Here is a 19,140-nt window from a genome sequence, read left to right on the forward strand (position 1 = left end):
GGGGGGGGGGGGGGGTGGCCAGCTGCTGCTGCTGTGCACAGCCCCACAGGTGAGCCCAGAGCCAGTGCAGGGTCCAGGCTGGCAGTGGATTAGATGGTGGTGCTGACCGCGGGGGGTGGGGGGAGAAGCGGCCCCTCGCCCACCCCATGGCCAGTGCCCCATGCTGGAGCCACTCGCAGCCCACCTGGGGCTGCCTGTGCCTGCTCACAACAGCCCTGTGTGGGCTGCAAGCAGCTGCAGCAGGGAGCGCGGACCACAGGGTGTGCAAGGGGCCGCTTTTCCCTGTGCTCAGCACCTGGTCGTCTCCTGCCCTTCCTCTCCCCCAACCCTTACCTGAGGTTCTGGCACAGGGCAGTCACATGGTCCTAGGCCAGAAGCCCCTGCTGGGGCTTTTGGCTGGGGGGGAGGGGGAGGGGGGCAGACAGGCTCTGCTGTTGTGGGAGCCTACCGGGCTTCCCCTGGGTCCTACTGCCCCTGTCTCCTGTCATTTTTGACAGGAGCCAAAGACAGAAAAATATTAATTTTCAAAAATTTTTAGGGTCCTGCAGGCTGGATAGAATGGCCATATTTTGCCCACCCCTGTCCCACAGGAATCCTTGTACAGGGAGGTACGTGGAAGCCAAGAAAAGCCCCACATGCAAAATGGAGTTGGAAGACAAACGAGTTCAGAGAGCTCAAGGTCCTAAGCAGATTGATAAATTAAACGTAGACATATTGCTGGGATCATCATATTCAGTTTTACAGTCCTCTTTTAAAGTACAAATCATTTAAAGGTAAACACTGGGACTTCTGTGGTTTTACAAACAAAAAAAGTAAAAAACTAGCTTAATGAACTAAACAGAATCACAAAAGTGTAGGGTTGGAAGGTATTGAAAGAGGTCATTTTATCCACCTCCCTCCCCTGCACTGAGGCTGGAAAAATATACTTAAACCATCCTTAACAGATGTTAGTCCAGCTTGTTTTTAAAATCTACAGCAACAGCCTATATATGCTGTTTCAGCACTTAACTTTCTTGTAATAAAGCCTTTCACAACGTCTGAGACTGAAATCATCTTTGTTTCAAATTTACCAGATTTCTTGTTCTGCTATATAAAAAATCTGTCCTAGTTGAAATTATTTAATAAATATACATCACGAGCCAAAACATACTTAAAAATCTAAACCTAATGTGAATAAATTGCTACCACTCTCTGTATACCTTCTTCAATAATGCCACTTTTGCTACCTACTTTTTAAGATTGCATCTATCTAAACTCTCTGTTCTGAAGATAGCAGTCTGCGCTTGAAAACACTGTAGATGTAACTATTCTAGAGTATTATAATAATCCCACAATGCAATATGTTTTAATTTAAAATGCTGGAATACATACCTACATAATACACACATTCCATTGCACTGACACATATATTTGTTTACTTAGTAAGTCAACATTTTACACGCTATCTCGTTGAGATATCCAAGAAACGTATAAAGATAAAATAGCTTAGAATTAAGTTAGGGCTTAACCTAAGCAGCCTGGGATACAAGTGTTGAAAACTTCTTTGCAAAACCTTTTTCCCTCTTTTTTTTGTGAAAAGGAACAAGCAACCTCACACACAAACCTCTAAAACACGTCTTCCCTACAATAATTTAAATTTCAAATCACTTCACTTTCTTATTGTGTTCCACTATTTATTAAAAACACATGGCTTCTACACTTCTCTAAGAATGCTGCTATTTAACATACTTTCCATAACTCAGGTAAAAACTCAAATACCTCTACCCTGTGAGAGTCAGGGTTCATTGCTTCTACAATTTGTTCCTAGTAAAGACAGCAAAGATTTCTTGGAGTTCTGTCACATAAATGGCTACAGTTAGTAAAATATAACACATATTCTTTGTTTTTTCAGGAGCTATTAAATATTTAAACTTTATAGTTTATAAATGGATTCTTCCTTACTGGCACAAAAAACTTATTAGATGACCCAGGAACTCTCCTGAATGACTCTTATTCTAACCATATTAATATATTAAGTCTGTCATTTTAGTTTCCATGGTTTTGTGGCATGCAGACAAAAGCCTCCATAAGTTCAACAGCAAAACTGCACAGAGAATGGCTATATTACTGTAAAAACATCTCTAAGAGTTACAGTATGGTTTTCAAGAATGATAGGGAGAATCACACTTTGGAAAAAGTATGGTAATTTGTCAAGCTACAGAGGGCTAGTTTCATTCTATTTAAACATGGACTTTTTCCATTTGCAAGAGAAGGAAGAAAGTGAGCAAGCAGAAAGGAATGGGGAAAGTCCAGCAGTGTGTTTGAACAATGATGCTTTTCTTTTTATGAGAGACAAAGCAAGAATTGACAAGGTTCTTTCTCCAGAATCTTCTACTAAATATCTATTTGAGTATGATCTTTGGCTCAATAATGCCTGAAATGTTATTGTACATGCACTTATCTGATACAAAGTACAAAAAGCATTTTGTCATTTTATTACCTGGACATAAAAATCTTTCCAAATGAATCAAAACATGTCACACAAAAATATAGCCTGCTAATTAGTAACATGTACTGCAAGCACCATTTGAATAGCAACTTATTAAAGGTTAGATCATCATCACTAAAGATACTGTTGCCATTAATTTACACTTGCTTACAACTGGGCAATGGGAATACAAATTCTTAAGAATAACAGAAGTGACAAGCAGTGAAAACTAGCGTTTTGAGTACAGCAGGAAGTGTGAAAAACTAAATTCTACTTTCCCTTTAGACTACACCTTTTTCTCAGGCCTTGAAAAAAAGTCACTTCCTCTCTTTATCTTTTTCCAAACTGCAAACAAAGGCAACATATTAAAACTTTAGACTATTGTAAGAACCAGTTGTTATTTGTACAACACTGAAGATGGAAAGTTATAACAGGAATATCTCACTTTGCTCAGAAGTCACACAACTTTATAGAAGCAGATGTGTTCTGTTGTGAACACTATCACTGTGAACTTGATGAATGCCAACTTAATTAATTTAAAGTTAAATCACTGTAAAATCAATGATAGTCAAACTAGCTGCATCATGATTTATACAATTGCATAGGCATCAGCATTTTAAAATCCTCAAGTTCAGTCAGGCTTAATTCTGCACAACTAAGCATCTAGTTTCAGTTAAACATAGATGTATTCTTTACCTCCTAAATGCATGCAGCTAAAGGACTGGATGCTTTGCTCCAGCTTGGAGGCAACTATTTAGTGGCAAGTGTAGTAAGTTCCACTGTTTCTAAAATGCTTAGGCTCCTTTGGGAGAAACGGAAACTACCAAAATATTTTTACAATTAAACTATCAGTTTGGCAATCGCACTGAAAGATGTTTACACGGAGCAGTGGCTAGCTTATAGGGGAGATTATTAGAGAAGGCCTACTTGGAGGAGCAGGAAGAGAGAGGCAGCAGATTTAAGAGATGGCTGGAGGATGTTGCAAAACCAGAGCCACTGCCACAGCCAGCTCTTCCTCTGCTTGCACCCGTGAGGTGTCTGTCCAGGCAGAACGCCCACTGTCAAGGCTTCCACCCAGGTCCTGGTTTGGCGCTGTGGGGACTGTGGCTGGCAGGTTTCTTCCAGTGACAGCCAGGTGAGGGAGTGCCCGTGATGTGAGCAGTGCCTCCTGGGGGTGTCCCTCAGGGAGCATGCAAGAGAGGTACAGGAAGAAGTGACCAGGCTCTGAAACACCCTCCAGCATGAGGAGTTCACCTACTGGATGCTGGAGATGACCTCTAGGACTGGAGAGGAAGGACTGAAAGGCAGCACTAGAGAAGGAAGAGGACATGAACTCCCAGGAAGGTGGAAGCTGGAAGGTTGTGATGCCTGGCAGGGGACAGGTCTTTATCCCCACCTGCAGTGGTTTGCCTAGAGAACAGATATGGAGCCCTAGCAACAGAGAAGGAGCATGTTCTGTCAGGGAAAGAGGCCAAGCCACGCCTCTCTAAGGTTGGGAGGAACGAGACCACTGCCACCGAGAGGAAGTGATGGGTGGTGGTGCTTTGGAGACTCCATTCTGCAGGCGATGGAGGCACCTGTCTGCAGCTTGTCTAAAGCCCAGATCCAAGATGTCACAGAAAGATAACCAAGATTCATCTGGCTCTCTGACTAATACCCCATACTGCTCATCCATGTGGGCACCAATGATGCTGCCAGGGACAATCTTGAGTAGATCAAAAGTGACCACAGGGTTCTTGGTGAAGGAAACAAAGGCAAAGGAAACAAGCTTAGGTGGTGCTCTCCCTTGATCCTTCAGAAGGGCCTAGGCAGGAGCAGACATATCCTGCAGATTAACGTCCGGGTGCACAGACAATGTCGCCAGCAGGGCTTTGGCTTCTTCAACCATAGGTTGTTCTTCCAAGAAGGATTGCTAAGACGAGACTGGACCCACCTGACAAGGAGAGGGAAGAGCATCTTTGCAGATAAGCCCGCTAACCTAGTGGGGAGGGCTTTAAACTAGGTTTGTCCTGAAGTAATAGGGAAGCAGGTGACCTGGAGTAAGCACAAGCAGGAGGGGGCAACAGGGGAGGCCGCCTCATTCTTTCTGAGAAAGTATGGCAGTCAACTAGTTACACCTCAGGTGTCTTTACACAAATGCATGGATCCTGGGAAACAAGCAGGAAGAATCTGAGTCCTTGCATAATCACTGAACTATGATTTGACTGTATATGCATTAGACAGCTTGTATGACTGAAGTACTGTCTTGGATGAGTATAAACTGTTCAGGAAGGACTAGCTGGAAAGAAGAGGAGGAGAAGTTGCTTTTTAAGTATGCAGTTTTTGGCTGGGATGACACAGTTGGGGATGGCCCTGGTTTGAACAGGGGGCTGGACTAGATGGCCTCATAAGGTTCCTTCCAACCTTAATTTTCTATGAGTCTATGAATACGGGTTCCCATAAATATTTATTAAAATCACTTGTATTTTAACATTGTGTTTTGGAACCACTGGGACTGTACATAACTTACTCGTGTGTCAATCCTTCAGGTTGTTCATGCTTATTTTTAAAAATGTATGCTAATCACGTACTGCCAATTAAGAGTAAACTTAGGTTACAAAATCAGTTTAGAAATTAATTAACACTACAGCAAAAAGGAATTGTTTTGCATACATAAATGAGAAGGAAAATGGGGACTGTAACTTATACATAAACAGAGAAGGGAAAGGTTTAAGCAATTTTTGAAATCTGAAAGCCTAGAAGTACCAAACTGTGCCAGGTAAGATTAAAATTACAATAAAAGATTTTAAAAATGGCCAGCCATAGTTTACCTAAAAATGCAACAGATAATATGCATATTTTGACAACTGCCAGGAAGAAGCATTTTCCCCTCAGAATTTTTCATTGATTGTGTTTTCCATGTATGACTCCAAACAGTTATTCAGGTATACAATCATTGTGGAAGGGATATAAAACTCTATGATTCATGGCATAAATTAATGTCTAATTCAAACAGTCTTAAGAAAAACTGATTCTTAGGAGTAGGTTATCCACAAACTATCTTAAGTATATACATTTTCCCAAAAATCAGGAACAGCAGTTTTTCTACTATTATTATTTACATTCCTTTGAAGAATCATCTAGTGACTACCACCTGGAGTAGCATCCTTTATTTGAACTCAGACCAAGCCTGATCTTTTCTGAACTGTAGGTTATTCCTGTCCTCCCTTCCCACTTCAGTATACAGGAAAGAGGAGTAAACAAAAAAAACCAAGACCATAATGAAGATTAATAATAATAAAAAAAAATTAGTCCCCTACTTTTTAACACATTTTTAACTAAATAGAAACACGGAGATACTATTTTTAATGTCAATTTTCTAATCATACTTCAGAATCCACAGCAGAACAAGGTAAAGTCTAAATAATGAGTGTGCATCTTGGTACCAAACACTACAGAATTTAAATAGCCACTTGATAAACTTCAAATCATAGAAAAGCAGGCCTGAAAGGAGGTCATCTAGTCCAACCCCCTGCTTGAAGCAGGATCATCCCTATTCAAACTATCACGGACAAATCCTTGTCCAAATATTCCTAAAACTACACACACAACTGTCACACAACCACAAGGCATAACACCTGCCATAGGTAAAGAAGAGGGACAACAACATACAATGTCCTGCTGCCAGGGTGGTTAGACTATGCTTGAGGGATCCAAGGAAGTGTGTCACAGAATTTACCACTTCAATAGCACTTACAGTTATTTTGAATTTTAGTGGTTTCACTAGCAGAAACATGGGGAAATCATGCATTGTACTATGCTGAATTGTATGCAGCAAAAGTATTTGCTTGTTACTGGAACTAATTGAAAAACCTATTCCAGGACAATTCATTTCCATAAAATTAACACTTTTAATCTTTATCATAATCAGAGTTTCAAACTTTAGTTCTGGAAATGCAAGATTTTACTCCAAATAGTGAAAAATTACCATAACTGCCAGCATTCTTACTCCAACACAAATGCATTCATTTGCTAAATCATTCTAAAAGTTTTAAACATTTTTTCCTTAGTGAACTCCAAAGTTTTAATGACAATCAAATCACTCTAGTTGTTTGGAGCAAAGACTAGAGGCCAGATACCATCTCTTCTGTGACGGCATAATGGAGCTCTAACAGGGCTGAAGAGGAATTGGTTTTTTTTTAGCTCTTTGTTATTCCTGGTTTAGCTGTGATGGGAGGGTGGCGGAAATCAAGTGTAGCCATGGTGCAACGCTCTATGGCTATTCTGAGCTGCAGTCAATTGGGAGAACTGACTAATTGGTCCAAAAGCTGCTGCTTCCAATGCTGTTTTATTTGGCATTCAATAGTATTCGGATAAAAATATGCTTTGGGAGTGAGGTCATCTACTGACCAGGTCAGAAATTCCTACTGTTTTTGGTTGCTCTTCTTCTAGACCCATGACTCTTTCCAGCTTGGATGCCCAATGGCCCAGCTTCAACAGGAGGATGCTCTCAGCCCTGCCAGAACCACAGCCAATGGATGCTTTGCTGGGAAGTGAGAGAGACAGATTCAAATCCCTTCGGACTAAACAGGTCCTAGAAACTTTGTCTCTGTTTTCTGGAAATTAAACTAAAGGGTGAGTGTGTTGACCCTCTTCCTCCTCCTCTTCAAACTAGTTATTGTGGCTGCTTGCAGACATTAACCCCCACCCTCCAAAAAAGTGCTTTACTGGAAGCAGCAGTACACTACTTTGACCCAGCTTAGCAGTGTCTACATAGATCAGGTGCTTCAGTGGGGCTTTTTGATGCTTTTTATCTGAAGCTGATTCAATCAGCTATTGGATAAAAAAAGCCATACAAGCCCTACTAAAGCTCCTGACCTATACAGACGATAGGCAAGCCAGGTCCAAATAACACACTACTTCTTCTGGGCACATGCTGGGCTCAGTGTGGAAGTGTATGAAATTTCAAGTGCTGTTTTCTGTTTTGTTTTTAATATCTGTGAGCAGCCTGTTTGTCTATGACTAAGTCTCAGGGAGCTTTGGGGAATTTGTTTGCATCTTTATATGGAACTGAATCTCAGACCTTACGTGGAGTTAGATACCCAAGTAGATCACTTTTGAGCATGCAATGTAGACCAAAATAAAGTTATGTAAGGAATCTAAAAGTCTTAACAGTTTGATGGCAGTTGTGTTTCTGATAAATGCCGCTTAGACATGAGAGGTGGAAAAGGAGCTGGAACATTCAGAGTGTGCGCCGCTTCTGTAAGATGAGGTTGTCGTTAATTAAGTCATCAGACCATCCAACCTGTTGGTGATATTTTATGTGAAATAGAAAGTGTGTACCATAATCTTCCCCTTCCATTCCAATAGGTCCAGGTTGAGGAGTCTCTCCGTTCCTTAAGCAGTTATGAATATATGCAGCCTTCCATCTAGAATACTTTCTGTGTTGGACATTCTATAGGATGTAAAAAAGAAAAACATAAAAGTGTAGTTTGTATAGTCTGTTTTCTGTGACTTTAACATCTTTTATGATTTGTGATCTTCAAACATTGTATTTAGTATGATTTAGACTTTCCACTGCATTCCAAAATTAAACAATAAACACCACAACCATAACAATATTAATTTTCTCTACAATCACTTGATACCACTCTAAACATAATGGCTAAGATAAAGTAAATCAATTAACTGATCCCACTTGCATGGGATCTCAGCAAGAGGTGAAAATTTGAGACATCTTTCTGAGTGCACCACTCTTGAGTGTAAATATGGAAAACATAGTCCAACTATGTCAATCTCATGCAAGGCAGTACCATACCTACATTCTAAGCAAGCTCTGAACACAACAGCTTCAGAATCAGAAGTACACAAGAGTTACTTCAGTACAGTACCCAGATTAATGAACTTAGCTCTATTGAGATGAAGTGCTTAGTAACCTAGATACAATACCACACTAACAGTTATATTATTTTGGTTCTGAGGTTGGTTCATGCACAGCTAACACTGGGAATCTCTGCATGGCTCTGCCTTAGGCCACTGGTACTCAACCTCTAGCATGCATACCAAAGTGGCCTGTGGAGCCATGATATCCAGCCCATGGGGCTCCCCACGGGTGGGGAAATTTGGCGGCAAGGGCGTGGTGGCAATGAATACAGCCACTTCCTTCTTGCTTCCAAATTCCTAAACTCCATACCCTAAGCCCCGCTGCTGTTGGATCAGGGCCAGGCCAGGACTGGACCCCACACCCTTACCACCACCACCACAGTTAGGTCAGGGCATGGCCACACTACCCCCTACCCCACTCACCCCTACAAGGATGAGATGGGGTTGTACCACACCCCCTCCACTCTCTGCAGCTGGGTCCATGACTCCTGCTTCTCTCCCATCTCCCCAAATGAGCCACATCAAGCTCCCTACCTCCACAGGGCTGAGTTGGGGCTAGACTGGCCCCCAAACCCTTCTGTACAGCCAGATGGGGCCCCACCATCCCAGGCACCAGATCCAGACCACCGTAGGATCTGGGCTGCAGATGAATTGGGCACTACTTATCCAGCCTGCCAAACAAGAAAGGTTGACCACCACTGCCTTAGGCCACTGCAGGCATACCCCAGCATGCTGGACAGCTCTATGGATATGCAGAACAGACAGTCTTTTTATAACAGTTACTATGGTAAAGAAATAAAAGAAAACAATACATCTCTATAACTTTTGAAGAACTTGTAAATAAGATTTCTCATTTCTAATAAATTTCAAATACTTATCTGTCAAAAAAATAATTCTGGACTTTTATAATACAGTATTTCCTCAAATAAGCATTTTACAATAAAATGTTTCTCCTAAAAATGGCTTGCATCTTAAATATGAATAAAAAAGTAAAATGTACTTGTATAGACCATCCAGAAAAAATATCCTTGTGTGTTTTTTATTTGATACATTACTTTTTTATGCAAGTATTTTTTGTTATATAGACATAAAATTTCAAATTCTAAATAGACATTTAGAAGCAAGCACAAACTTATAAAAGGAATCTGTGGTTACAGTCTGACTTGGAACTTCTGGTGGGTTAAAAAACTGTAAGTTTTGCTTTAGTATTTTATAATCAGGGATCCTGGTTTTCTGTGATAAAAAATGGCAGATTCTCTGATAAAACCCGCCCTGTGGGGGGCCTTTAATGGCAATCTGTCGCCTTGCTCCCCTCTGCCTCACCTGGCGCAGCTGGGGACAACACGCCAGGTTGTGCCTGTGGGGCTACAATGGCCCCACAGGAAGGAAGCAGCGCAGGAACTCAAGCCCGCATCCTGTCCCCCGCACAGATCTGCAGGTGTGGGACCCCCTGCCCTGAGAGTGAACAACACGAAGTGCCTGGCTGGCTCAACATCTCCCTGCTCCCAGCTGGCACCTCCATGTGCTACTAAAGCCACTTCAGTTTCACACGCCCCTGGCTGGGCACTCTGGCTCCAAGTGGGGAGATCTGGAGCCAGTTGGGCACTCCGTGCATGTCCCCAAAACCTCCCCGCTCTCAGCCCCCAGCCAGCTTCCACCCCAGCCCTGCCCCACAACCCCCCAGTCCCCTGCAAGCCCCACTTACTACTTCACAGGTTCCAGGAGGAAAGTGAGCCTGACCTAAGCCTTGCAACTAACTAAAAGCCATAGGCCCCGCCCTTCTGCCTCTCCCTCCCCCTCTGGGCAGGCTTGGGGCTTTCCTGCCCTTTTTGCAAATAGCTCTTGCAGGCTAAAACTCTACCAGCCTGCAAAAGTCTTTGCAAAAGCGAGAAACCTGTGGGTTTCTCTGCTAAAAGAGAAAATCCGTGTTCTCTCTGATAAAACCAGGAAACCCTAGATCCCTGTTTATAATGTCGCTAGAATCAACAAATGAAGAAGTTTTGTTGCATAGTTGCTTATCTTTTAGTTCTGTGTACATGCATAACACCAAACAACAAATTCAACTCTGAGTAACTTGTCACAAGGTCAATGGTGAAATATTTCACTTCTAAGAATGTTAAGATGTGCCATACTGGGTCAAACTGATGGTCCATCTAGCCCACTATCCTGTCTCAGTGGCAGGGATGGATGCTTTAGAGGGAAAGAACTGAACCAGATATATCTAGACTAAGAATGACCTATCCCCTATTCATTACTTTCCCTGGAATCCACCAGTATTGGTTCAGGCATACCACTGGAAACATCTCCAACCATTCTATTCAACACCTATTAATAGAGCTATTATGCATAAATATGTCTAATTCTTTTTTGAAACTGCCTCCACCACCTTCTATGGTCTGCTTCCACCACAACTTGTGGAACTGATTGCTACAGGTGAACTATGTGCTGAATAAAAAAGTACTCTGTTTCAAACCTGCCACCTAATTTCAGTTCTGGTTCTAGTATTCTGGGACTTAGTGAACAATAGTTCCCCGTTCACTTGGTCCATACCCTTCATGATTTTATACATCATCTCTCCTCTCTCAGCCTCTCCTTTCTAAACTGAAGAGGCCTAGCCTAGTCCTAGTTCCACTGGGTATAGGAATTGCTCCACACCTCTGATCATTTGGGTTGGTATCCTCTGTATCTCTTCTAATTCTACTATATCTGTTTTGAGATGTAGACACTAGAACAGCACAAAAGATTCAAAATGTGGATGCACCATGGATTTCTATAATGGCATGATATTGTTCTCAGTTTTGTTTTCAATTCCCTTAATAATGCCCAACATTTTATTGGCTTTTTTGCTCACCACTGCAAATTGAGTTGATGTTTTTAGAGAATTACAAGTAAGTTATTTCCTTAAAATTGGTAATCACCTACATGTATAGGCATAGTGATATTACTGAAAAAAGTGATTTTTTTTTCTGGACTGAAATGTAAAATGTGTGTATTTTCTCAGTATCTGTTTGTGATTTACAAGGACAAATTGGGTGAATAATAATAATTTCCTATTTAATTGGAAGAATGTCTATATTCAAGTCTATTCTATTCAACATGCCTTTTAATTCTCAACAGCTTTAAGCATCTTATATGCTCTATTTATATCTAAGTGAAACTTTTTTTTGGCTTTCTTGGCTAGAAGTGACTTTTTTTTGTTCAATCTAGTTTATGCCAACATAATTCATGGCTTTGCTTCTTCCAGAATGGCTTTCTGCAATGACCTTTACCCACATAGTTCTCCTTGAAGAAACTTCCCACTTGGAAGCCTCAGCTAGTGATGTATTAGGCTGTCCAAATGCTCAGTAGTATTAGCTACAGAAAACAGGCATCATTTCATCAGCTGGTTTCCTAAAAAATTGGAACAAAAAACTAAAGTTGATGCAGGTCTATATGTATTGGTTCCTGTTTATGGGAAAGATTGCCACCCCTTTCTGAACCACCATGATAGCTGATATTGCCTCATCTGAGTAACCTTTAGGAGTATAACAACCTATTACTCTTAGTCATTAGGAAGCACTCGACACTAGAGTTCACTTCTACTTCTGGCATCCTAGTAGCTTTTAAAACAGCAAAAGGCTCATCTTTTTAGAGTTTCTGGTGGCTAGCTGATGGGTGCGTAGCTGTACTGGAAGCTCAATTTAAACTTTCTGAGTTAAAAGAACTTTTGGGCTGGGGATGGAAATTCATATAATTGACATAAATGATCAGAAACCAAATTAAATCTGTAAGACAACAGGGCTAGGGACAGACATTACACATAAACCAGTTTAAGTGATCAGAAATTGGTTTAAACCTGTCACAGAACGTAAGTTCAGTGCACATAAACCAGTTTCAAAAGGGCTAAAACTGGTTTAAGATAAACCTGGTTGAATGTAGTATCAGACTTAACTGACTTGGATCAAACTAGTTTATGCAATGTCTGTCCCAGACCCCTTCCTGGTTTAAATTAAATCAGAGTCCCTCAGTATCCCAGATGCTTTGCAGCCCTGGGCTGTGCTACCTGCTCCAGGAAACAGGGTTGGCCCTGCCCCTCTGCTCCACCAGCCAGAGCTCCAGTGGAGACTGCAGGCACAGCAGGATCTGCCTTGCTTCTCCCTGCTCTACCCCGCTCCTTGTTGCATGCTGCTCAAGCAGGGATTCCCCCTTCCCTCCCATCTCCCACAGCACAGGTCCCAGCCCCATGGACCCTAGGCACGTGGTATGCTAGCTAATTCTGAGAGAACACGCGTGTGAGTGTGTCCAATTTCACTGGGACAGAAATACAGAACAGTGTCCGCTTAAGGCTTTTTGGAGCTAATTAACAGGTTAACTGGTAATGTTCCTCCATTCCTTCCTTGGAAAAAGCTGCTTAAGAAGAGCTTGGACTAATAAGAGAGGCTTTTTTGTTGATGGGTAGATAAACGCTGTTGTTATCAGCCCCCTGCTGGCTCCCTTGCCTGTCAGGTTTGCCGACACTATGAAGAAGCAGGAAGAGGGGGATTGAAAAGCTCAGTATCATCAACAGATGCATGCACTGCACACCCCACCCCCTTTGCCTCAGAGTACTAGCTGGGGGCTAGCAACACTCCTGCCCCTTGAGCAGCGAGCGGAAAAATGCCTGGGACAGTGCAAGCAGGGTGAGGATTTAAACCCCTCCCTAAGCAGAGTGTCCTGCTGGGGATCAGCGACACCCCCCTCAGCTCAGCACTGTGGAAGGGAAGGGAGAGCCTCCCCAGCTTCTAGCCCGAGCCAGTCCAGATGGAATGTTCCTCAGTCCAGAGGGAATGTTCGTGCAATTGCAAACCGGTTCAACCTAGGCAGGTTAGACTAACCTGCAAAGATTGAATCAATTCAGGGTCAGACTTTTTGAATGTCTGTCCCTAGCAAAGAAGTTCAGTGCACATAAACCACTTTAAAAATGGCCAAAACTGGTTCAAGATAAACCTGGATGGATGTACTGGCAGACTTAATTGATTTAGGTTAAATTGGTTTATTGAACTTCTGTCCTTGATCCCCTCCAGATTCAAGTTAACTTACAGTCTTCAAGCATCCCAGAATGCTTTGCAATCTCTTCCACAAACCACACCCCCCAGAGGGTGGGCGGGCTAGCCTTTGCCTAATCTTTCTGCTCCAGCTGAGCAAGGAGGTGTGCTCTAGTGCCTCCCCAGTTTCTGGCCTGGGCCTCTGCAGGCATTCAAATTTTAATACCTGTTCATTGCTTATTGGTTCAGCTTAGACTAAGCTACAAAGATTGAACTGATTTAGCCTCAGGCTTTTTGACTGTCTGTACTTAGCCTTGGTGATAGGTGCACTTTATTAACATAGCCCCTTCTTCCTCTAGAAAATAAAGCAGCACCATCCTAACTCAGAAGTGTGTGTCCAGACAATGTTAAGAAGAGAATAACGCTGAACATTTAAGCCTCTGCCTTTCTTTTTCTCTCCCTCCTTGCAACACCACAACTACATTTTGTGGGAAATTTTCCACAACTTAGTTAAGTAGAAGAGAGGATTAAAAGAAAATGCATGATGCCTAAGGAAGTGGCACATAATAGCTTGCACATGGTAAAACAATTTAAATTATGTTCTATCCATAAAATGTTATTAACAGGATGGAGTAAAACTTTTAAAACAACCAAAACCCTCACAAAACTAGAAATAAGAAACATATGCACTACAATGCAAAACATATAAACATAATTACAATCTTAGGCACTACTTGTGATTTCTTTTCAAAGTTTATTCAGTCTGGCTCCAGATAATTCACCCAGGTTCTAAATTTCTCAACAGATCTCACTAATTTTGACTAACAAATTTTAATTGTAAATAGGATTTATGTGAACACCAAAGTAAATAACAACAGCACAACAGACAGAATTGTTAATAACCACTAAAAAGGTAAAAAGCATCTAGTTATGCACAAGGTAAACTCAATGCAGACTATTTTAATTTAAAAAGTTAGGCTGTATTGCAATTTGTTTCTACTTTCCCAGGCTTGTTTCTCAGCAACTTTTTGTAAAACAGAGGCCTGCAACATTTCTCAAAATGAATTCCACTACTTGTTTCTAGCCAGAGATAAAAACTATCATTAATGCATTTTATAAAACAGCGTACAGCTGAGTCGCATCTTACACAGGGGTTACGTGCTGAAGTCAGTGCATAAGGCGAAAATCACATACAGCTAAAATCACCCTTCCCGCCGTACTCCTCACCCCTCTCGTCCTCTGCCGCATCGTCCTGCCAGGGCAGCCAGTTGAGCGTGAGCGAGCTGCCGCCCCCCAGCTGTGCAGGCACATGCAGGCAGTACCACGCGGTGCCACACTACACATCGTGCCCTGGCCGGCACCCGGCAACCAGCCCCAGCAGCTGAGTGCGTATGGCTGAATTCATGTAAGTTAAATACGTGTAAGATGTGACTCAACTGTACAAACTGTTGCATGGTTATATTTAATGTGCAATAGTAAGAGCCTTTTTTCCCCACAGATAAGTTTCTTTGTAAACACTTTGTTGCATGAAGGGCCAAATGCAGTAATGATACTTTCTACTGCTTTTGACACAGCTCCTACAAGTGCTCATAAAATTACTGAAAAGGCTTGGATGGTGGAAATAAAAGCTAGAGAGAGAGAGAGAGAGAGACAGACATACTTAGCCATTTCAGTTTGAAGCCAGGCAAAAGGCAGGTTAGTGATGGATATTAAAGACTGACTAAATCAGAGATGCATAACTAAATCAGAGATTTCATGAACCCAAGCTCACATCATCACATACTGCGAAAAGACATGCACAGAGCAGTCTATCACACAGAGTTAAAGCTACAAGCATTTTTGCTCAAATCATAAATACAAACACTGATTAGAGAAGAACATTTATCATTTCTTAGAGAATATTCAGTCAAGATATAAGTGGTTTTAGAAAAACTCAACCTAAAGATTACTTTTAATAGAGTTTATTTTCCAACGGTAATTTGTAAGACAACTTTAACATGATCTAAAAAGGATTTAGCAAGATCTGTAGGCAAAGAATTTGATCATTTTTGGCCAAGTTGTATGTTATATGTATCCACAGTAACGAAGTCTACAATTCTACTACTGAGGACTGGAACCCTGACTTTGCTGTCCAGAAGAACCTTCAGTGTTGTTCCTCCTTCTATATGGATTATGAATGTCCCTGAAATGAATGGGTTTTTTCTATATTTGCAGTAGTTAAAAAGCAAAAGGGAAGAGAAGATAATTTACTCTGACATATTGCTGAGGCATTAGGCAGTCAGCAGTTTTGATCTGCTACTCTCTGGCAGAATATACAATCATTGAGGCACTGACCATCTGGACCCAGTCTGGCCTTTGGATTCTGTGACAATGGTCTAAAGGGTGGGAATAGTAGATCTTGAGGATGCTAGGTCTTGGGCAGCCTCCACTACTCCATACTCTTGCCAAGGCATACATGTTGAAGGTCTTGGTCTGATGGTCACAGGACTCCATACAAGCAAATTCATCAGGTACCTGACTAGACCTCTTCTGTGTACATTATGATCCAGAAGATCAACAGTTGCCTACTATATAACATAAACCACTACTATGTTCATTCTTAAACAGATCTGCATGTCTATGTAAAACATTTTCTATGAGGACCCAGTCTTCATTTAAAGCTAGCAAGAAACAGAGAATCCAAACAAACCCTTTGGTCGTGTATTCCAATGGTTAATCACCCTGCTTCCCCACATGAAAAAAAAAATAAATCTCCAATATGTATTTGTCAGGCTTCAATTTCCAATTACTGATTCATAGTATGCCTTTTTATGTTAGATTAAAAATCCTCTTAGCACCTGATATTTTTACCTATGATGATATCAATGCATTAAGTCACATTTCACTCTTCTTTTAAGATGCATCTGTTCCGCTTACTAAATTTACTACAAGGCATTTTCTTCACCCTTACATCATGTTCTTTGTGCTCTTCGATATCCCCTTTACAATTTAGTTTTTGAATCGTGGATACGTGAGACTGTATCCTAAGACTGTCTTTACCCTTTCAGTATAGAGATAAAAAGCACTTCCTTACTCCTAGTCTCTTGTATGCATGTCTAAGCACTGCAGTAAGCCCTTTTTTGCCACTGGGTTAAATTTCCAGCTTTTTTGTCCATTGCAGTCCCTAGATCCTTCCCAGAGTCACTCCCCCCACCCACCCCTTATAAGAATAGTTTGCATTCCTTGTTCCTACACATATTTCTCTGCTTTGGCTGCATTTTGTCTGAATAAAACCAAGATTATCAAACAATCTAGATCACTCTGTATGCTACCTTGCCCTCTCCACCTATGTTTGTGTCTTACACAAATTTTTATTAGCACTGGTGCTGTCAATACTTCCAGATCATGGATAAAAGTATTGAACAGCAGTAGCCCTAATGCTGACTCTTGTGAAACCCCTCTAGAAACAACCCATTTCCTGACAGTCCCCCAACGGCTATTTTTTGGATATCTGTCATCCCAGTCTGGATCCCTTTATTATGCAGTCTGTTGTTCTATTATACTATTGTTATTTCATAGAGCTAGCTGTTAAACAGGATGTCAGTATTAAGTCAAATGCTTTGAAAAGTCTAAGAAGTGATCTTTATAAACTAAACTCGTAATCTCAAAGAATGAAATCAGGTCTGCTTGCCAAGCCCTATTTTTCCTAAAATGATGCTGATTAGTATAAAACATTAAAGTAAGAATATAATTAACCAGCTGAATTCTGTATCAGTTTTTTTTTCCCTGGGACGTGTGTCAGGCTAGCAGATAACAAGGCAATTGTCATCTTCATTTCCCTTTTCAAAGGCACACTATTCTCTATTCCAGTCTTCCAAAACGTCCCTAGTTTTCCAAGATAAAAAATTAGCAGCAGCAGGCTGGAGATCTACTCAGTTAATTTTTTAACTCTTGCGTGCAAGTTATTTGGGTCTGTTAACTTAAATATTTCTATCTTGGAAAGGGAGCATATTAGTGGAGCAATGAACAAATCTCATTAAAAATCTGGAGGTTTAAGTCTGAGTCTTACTCTGAACTTTTACCTAAAGCTGCCTTTAGATCAACTTAGCTGTACCTGGTTCTTTTAACTGGGGAGCTCAAACATGGTCAGACCTATTGTCTCATCATTCCCTTGCCTGGCACCAGCAATAGAAACTGCCATGAGTAAACCATGCTATACCTAATTCACCACCCAGGCTTGGGATGGTCCTTTGCCTTTTTTTTTTTTTGTTCCTGTAAGAGGTTGATAGCATGCCACCTAGAGCAGCATTATCTTCCTGTTGAAATGTTAAGGTCTCGTCCTTTGGAAAATCACCTGCCACACCTTTGATGTTATGAGAAATGTCCAAGACACTCTTAGGGAGACAAATGAGTTTGTTAAGGCTTAAGATGCTGGCTGATCTTTGCAGGGCTCCACCATTCCCGTACCCTGCCCTAACCGTACCAGATGTTCTGGGCGTGTTGTTACTCACCTATGATGCTGATGCTCTGGCCTCAGTCTTAAGAACCCCTGACCGGAGTCTCTCTCTTAGTTTGGCTGCTTGCCCCGTTCTTCCTGCATGGGTCCCAAGAAAGCTATTCCTTCCTTCTGATCCTACACTTACCTTCAGGGTTGGGACGGACCCGCTCTCTCCTCGGGTGTAATCTTCTTCCAGATTCCCAGAGTGGTTATCTTCACCCCCTGGGACTGGACTCACCGGCTGAGCAGCAGCCTTTGTTCCAGTGCCAGTTCTCCCCATCCGGGTAAACTCTTTGCCAGACTTCATCAGGTAAGCCAGGGAACCGGAGCTCCCCCTTGAGCTCTGGGGTTGGTTCTCCACCTGTGGCCTCTTACCGGTCTCCTGTTCTTCTCTTCGTCTCTTCTTCTCTTCACCCGATGACTGAATGCTCCCTCAGCGTCCCTTAAACCTCCCTCTTCCCCAGCTGGGTCGGCCATGGCAGTCTCTCATTCGCTGTCTGCCTGACTCAGCTGTTCCTTCTTTCTCTCTTTGACATGGTTTTCCTTCTTTTTCCTTGGTCATGCCAGTTTCCTTTTTCTGGTTTCGAACCCTGGTAGCTGGGTTTGCTGCAGTAGCCTTTGATCTGCCATGGCCCCAGCCGGTTCCTTTGATTGTTTGAGGCACGGTGCTTTTCTTATCCGGGCTCGCTGCAGTTTCTCCTGCTTCTTGGAGTACGTTCATTTTCTTTGTTTCCTTCCTGGCACTCCCATGGCAGGGTGTTTCGGGCACCCTGTCACAGTTCCTTTTAGATCTTAACATCCTTGTTAGCCACTACTGGACTGGAAAATACATCATCTGGCTCCTTTCCAAATACAATTTTTTTTGCTTTTTCTGCAGCTTCATTCACAATTTTACCATCTCTATCTAGAAATGGGAGTATTCCATTGTTAAGATTTTTTTCCCCAACTCCTTATTGGTCTCAGCCTGGCCAGTCAGAGAATCTTCCTCTGATGTCTTTATCTCCCCCTATGAAATTTTCTTCACTTCCTAACTACCAATTTGCATTGATTGCTATGTCATTCTCCCCCACCCCCTGCTTTTCCATTTTTCTAATGTCTTTTTCAGGTTCCATGGCTGACTTCATTTTGCCACTGCTACAAGAATGGATTTCTCTTGGGGTTTCCTCTACATATCCTTCGTACCTTTCCATCTTCAGGTGCAGAAAAGTCCTGCTAGAAACTGACATATTTCTCCTTTCTATAGGAGAAATTTGAGTGACCCATGTCACCCATCAGACTTGCTTGTAGAAAAATATACAATTGACACAAGTTGGGGGTCTGGGGGGGGGGGG

General features: G+C 41.9%; 1 protein-coding gene across 2 annotated transcripts in view; it reads right to left on the bottom strand.

Moving 5' to 3' along the window:
* VTA1 (vesicle trafficking 1) overlaps positions 1 to 19,140 on the bottom strand; it is a 92,601-nt gene that overhangs the window by 14,500 nt on the left and 58,961 nt on the right. For both annotated transcript variants that reach the window (XM_019527260.1, XM_019527259.1), the window contains exon 5: positions 7,790 to 7,901. In XM_019527260.1, coding sequence (XP_019382805.1) covers positions 7,790 to 7,901 — 112 coding nt within the window. The remainder of the gene's footprint in view (positions 1 to 7,789; positions 7,902 to 19,140) is intronic.

This window comes from Gavialis gangeticus, unplaced genomic scaffold, assembly GCF_001723915.1.
Source record: "Gavialis gangeticus isolate Ggan-Ray unplaced genomic scaffold, GavGan_comp1, whole genome shotgun sequence".
Classification (NCBI taxonomy): Eukaryota; Metazoa; Chordata; order Crocodylia; family Gavialidae; genus Gavialis; species Gavialis gangeticus.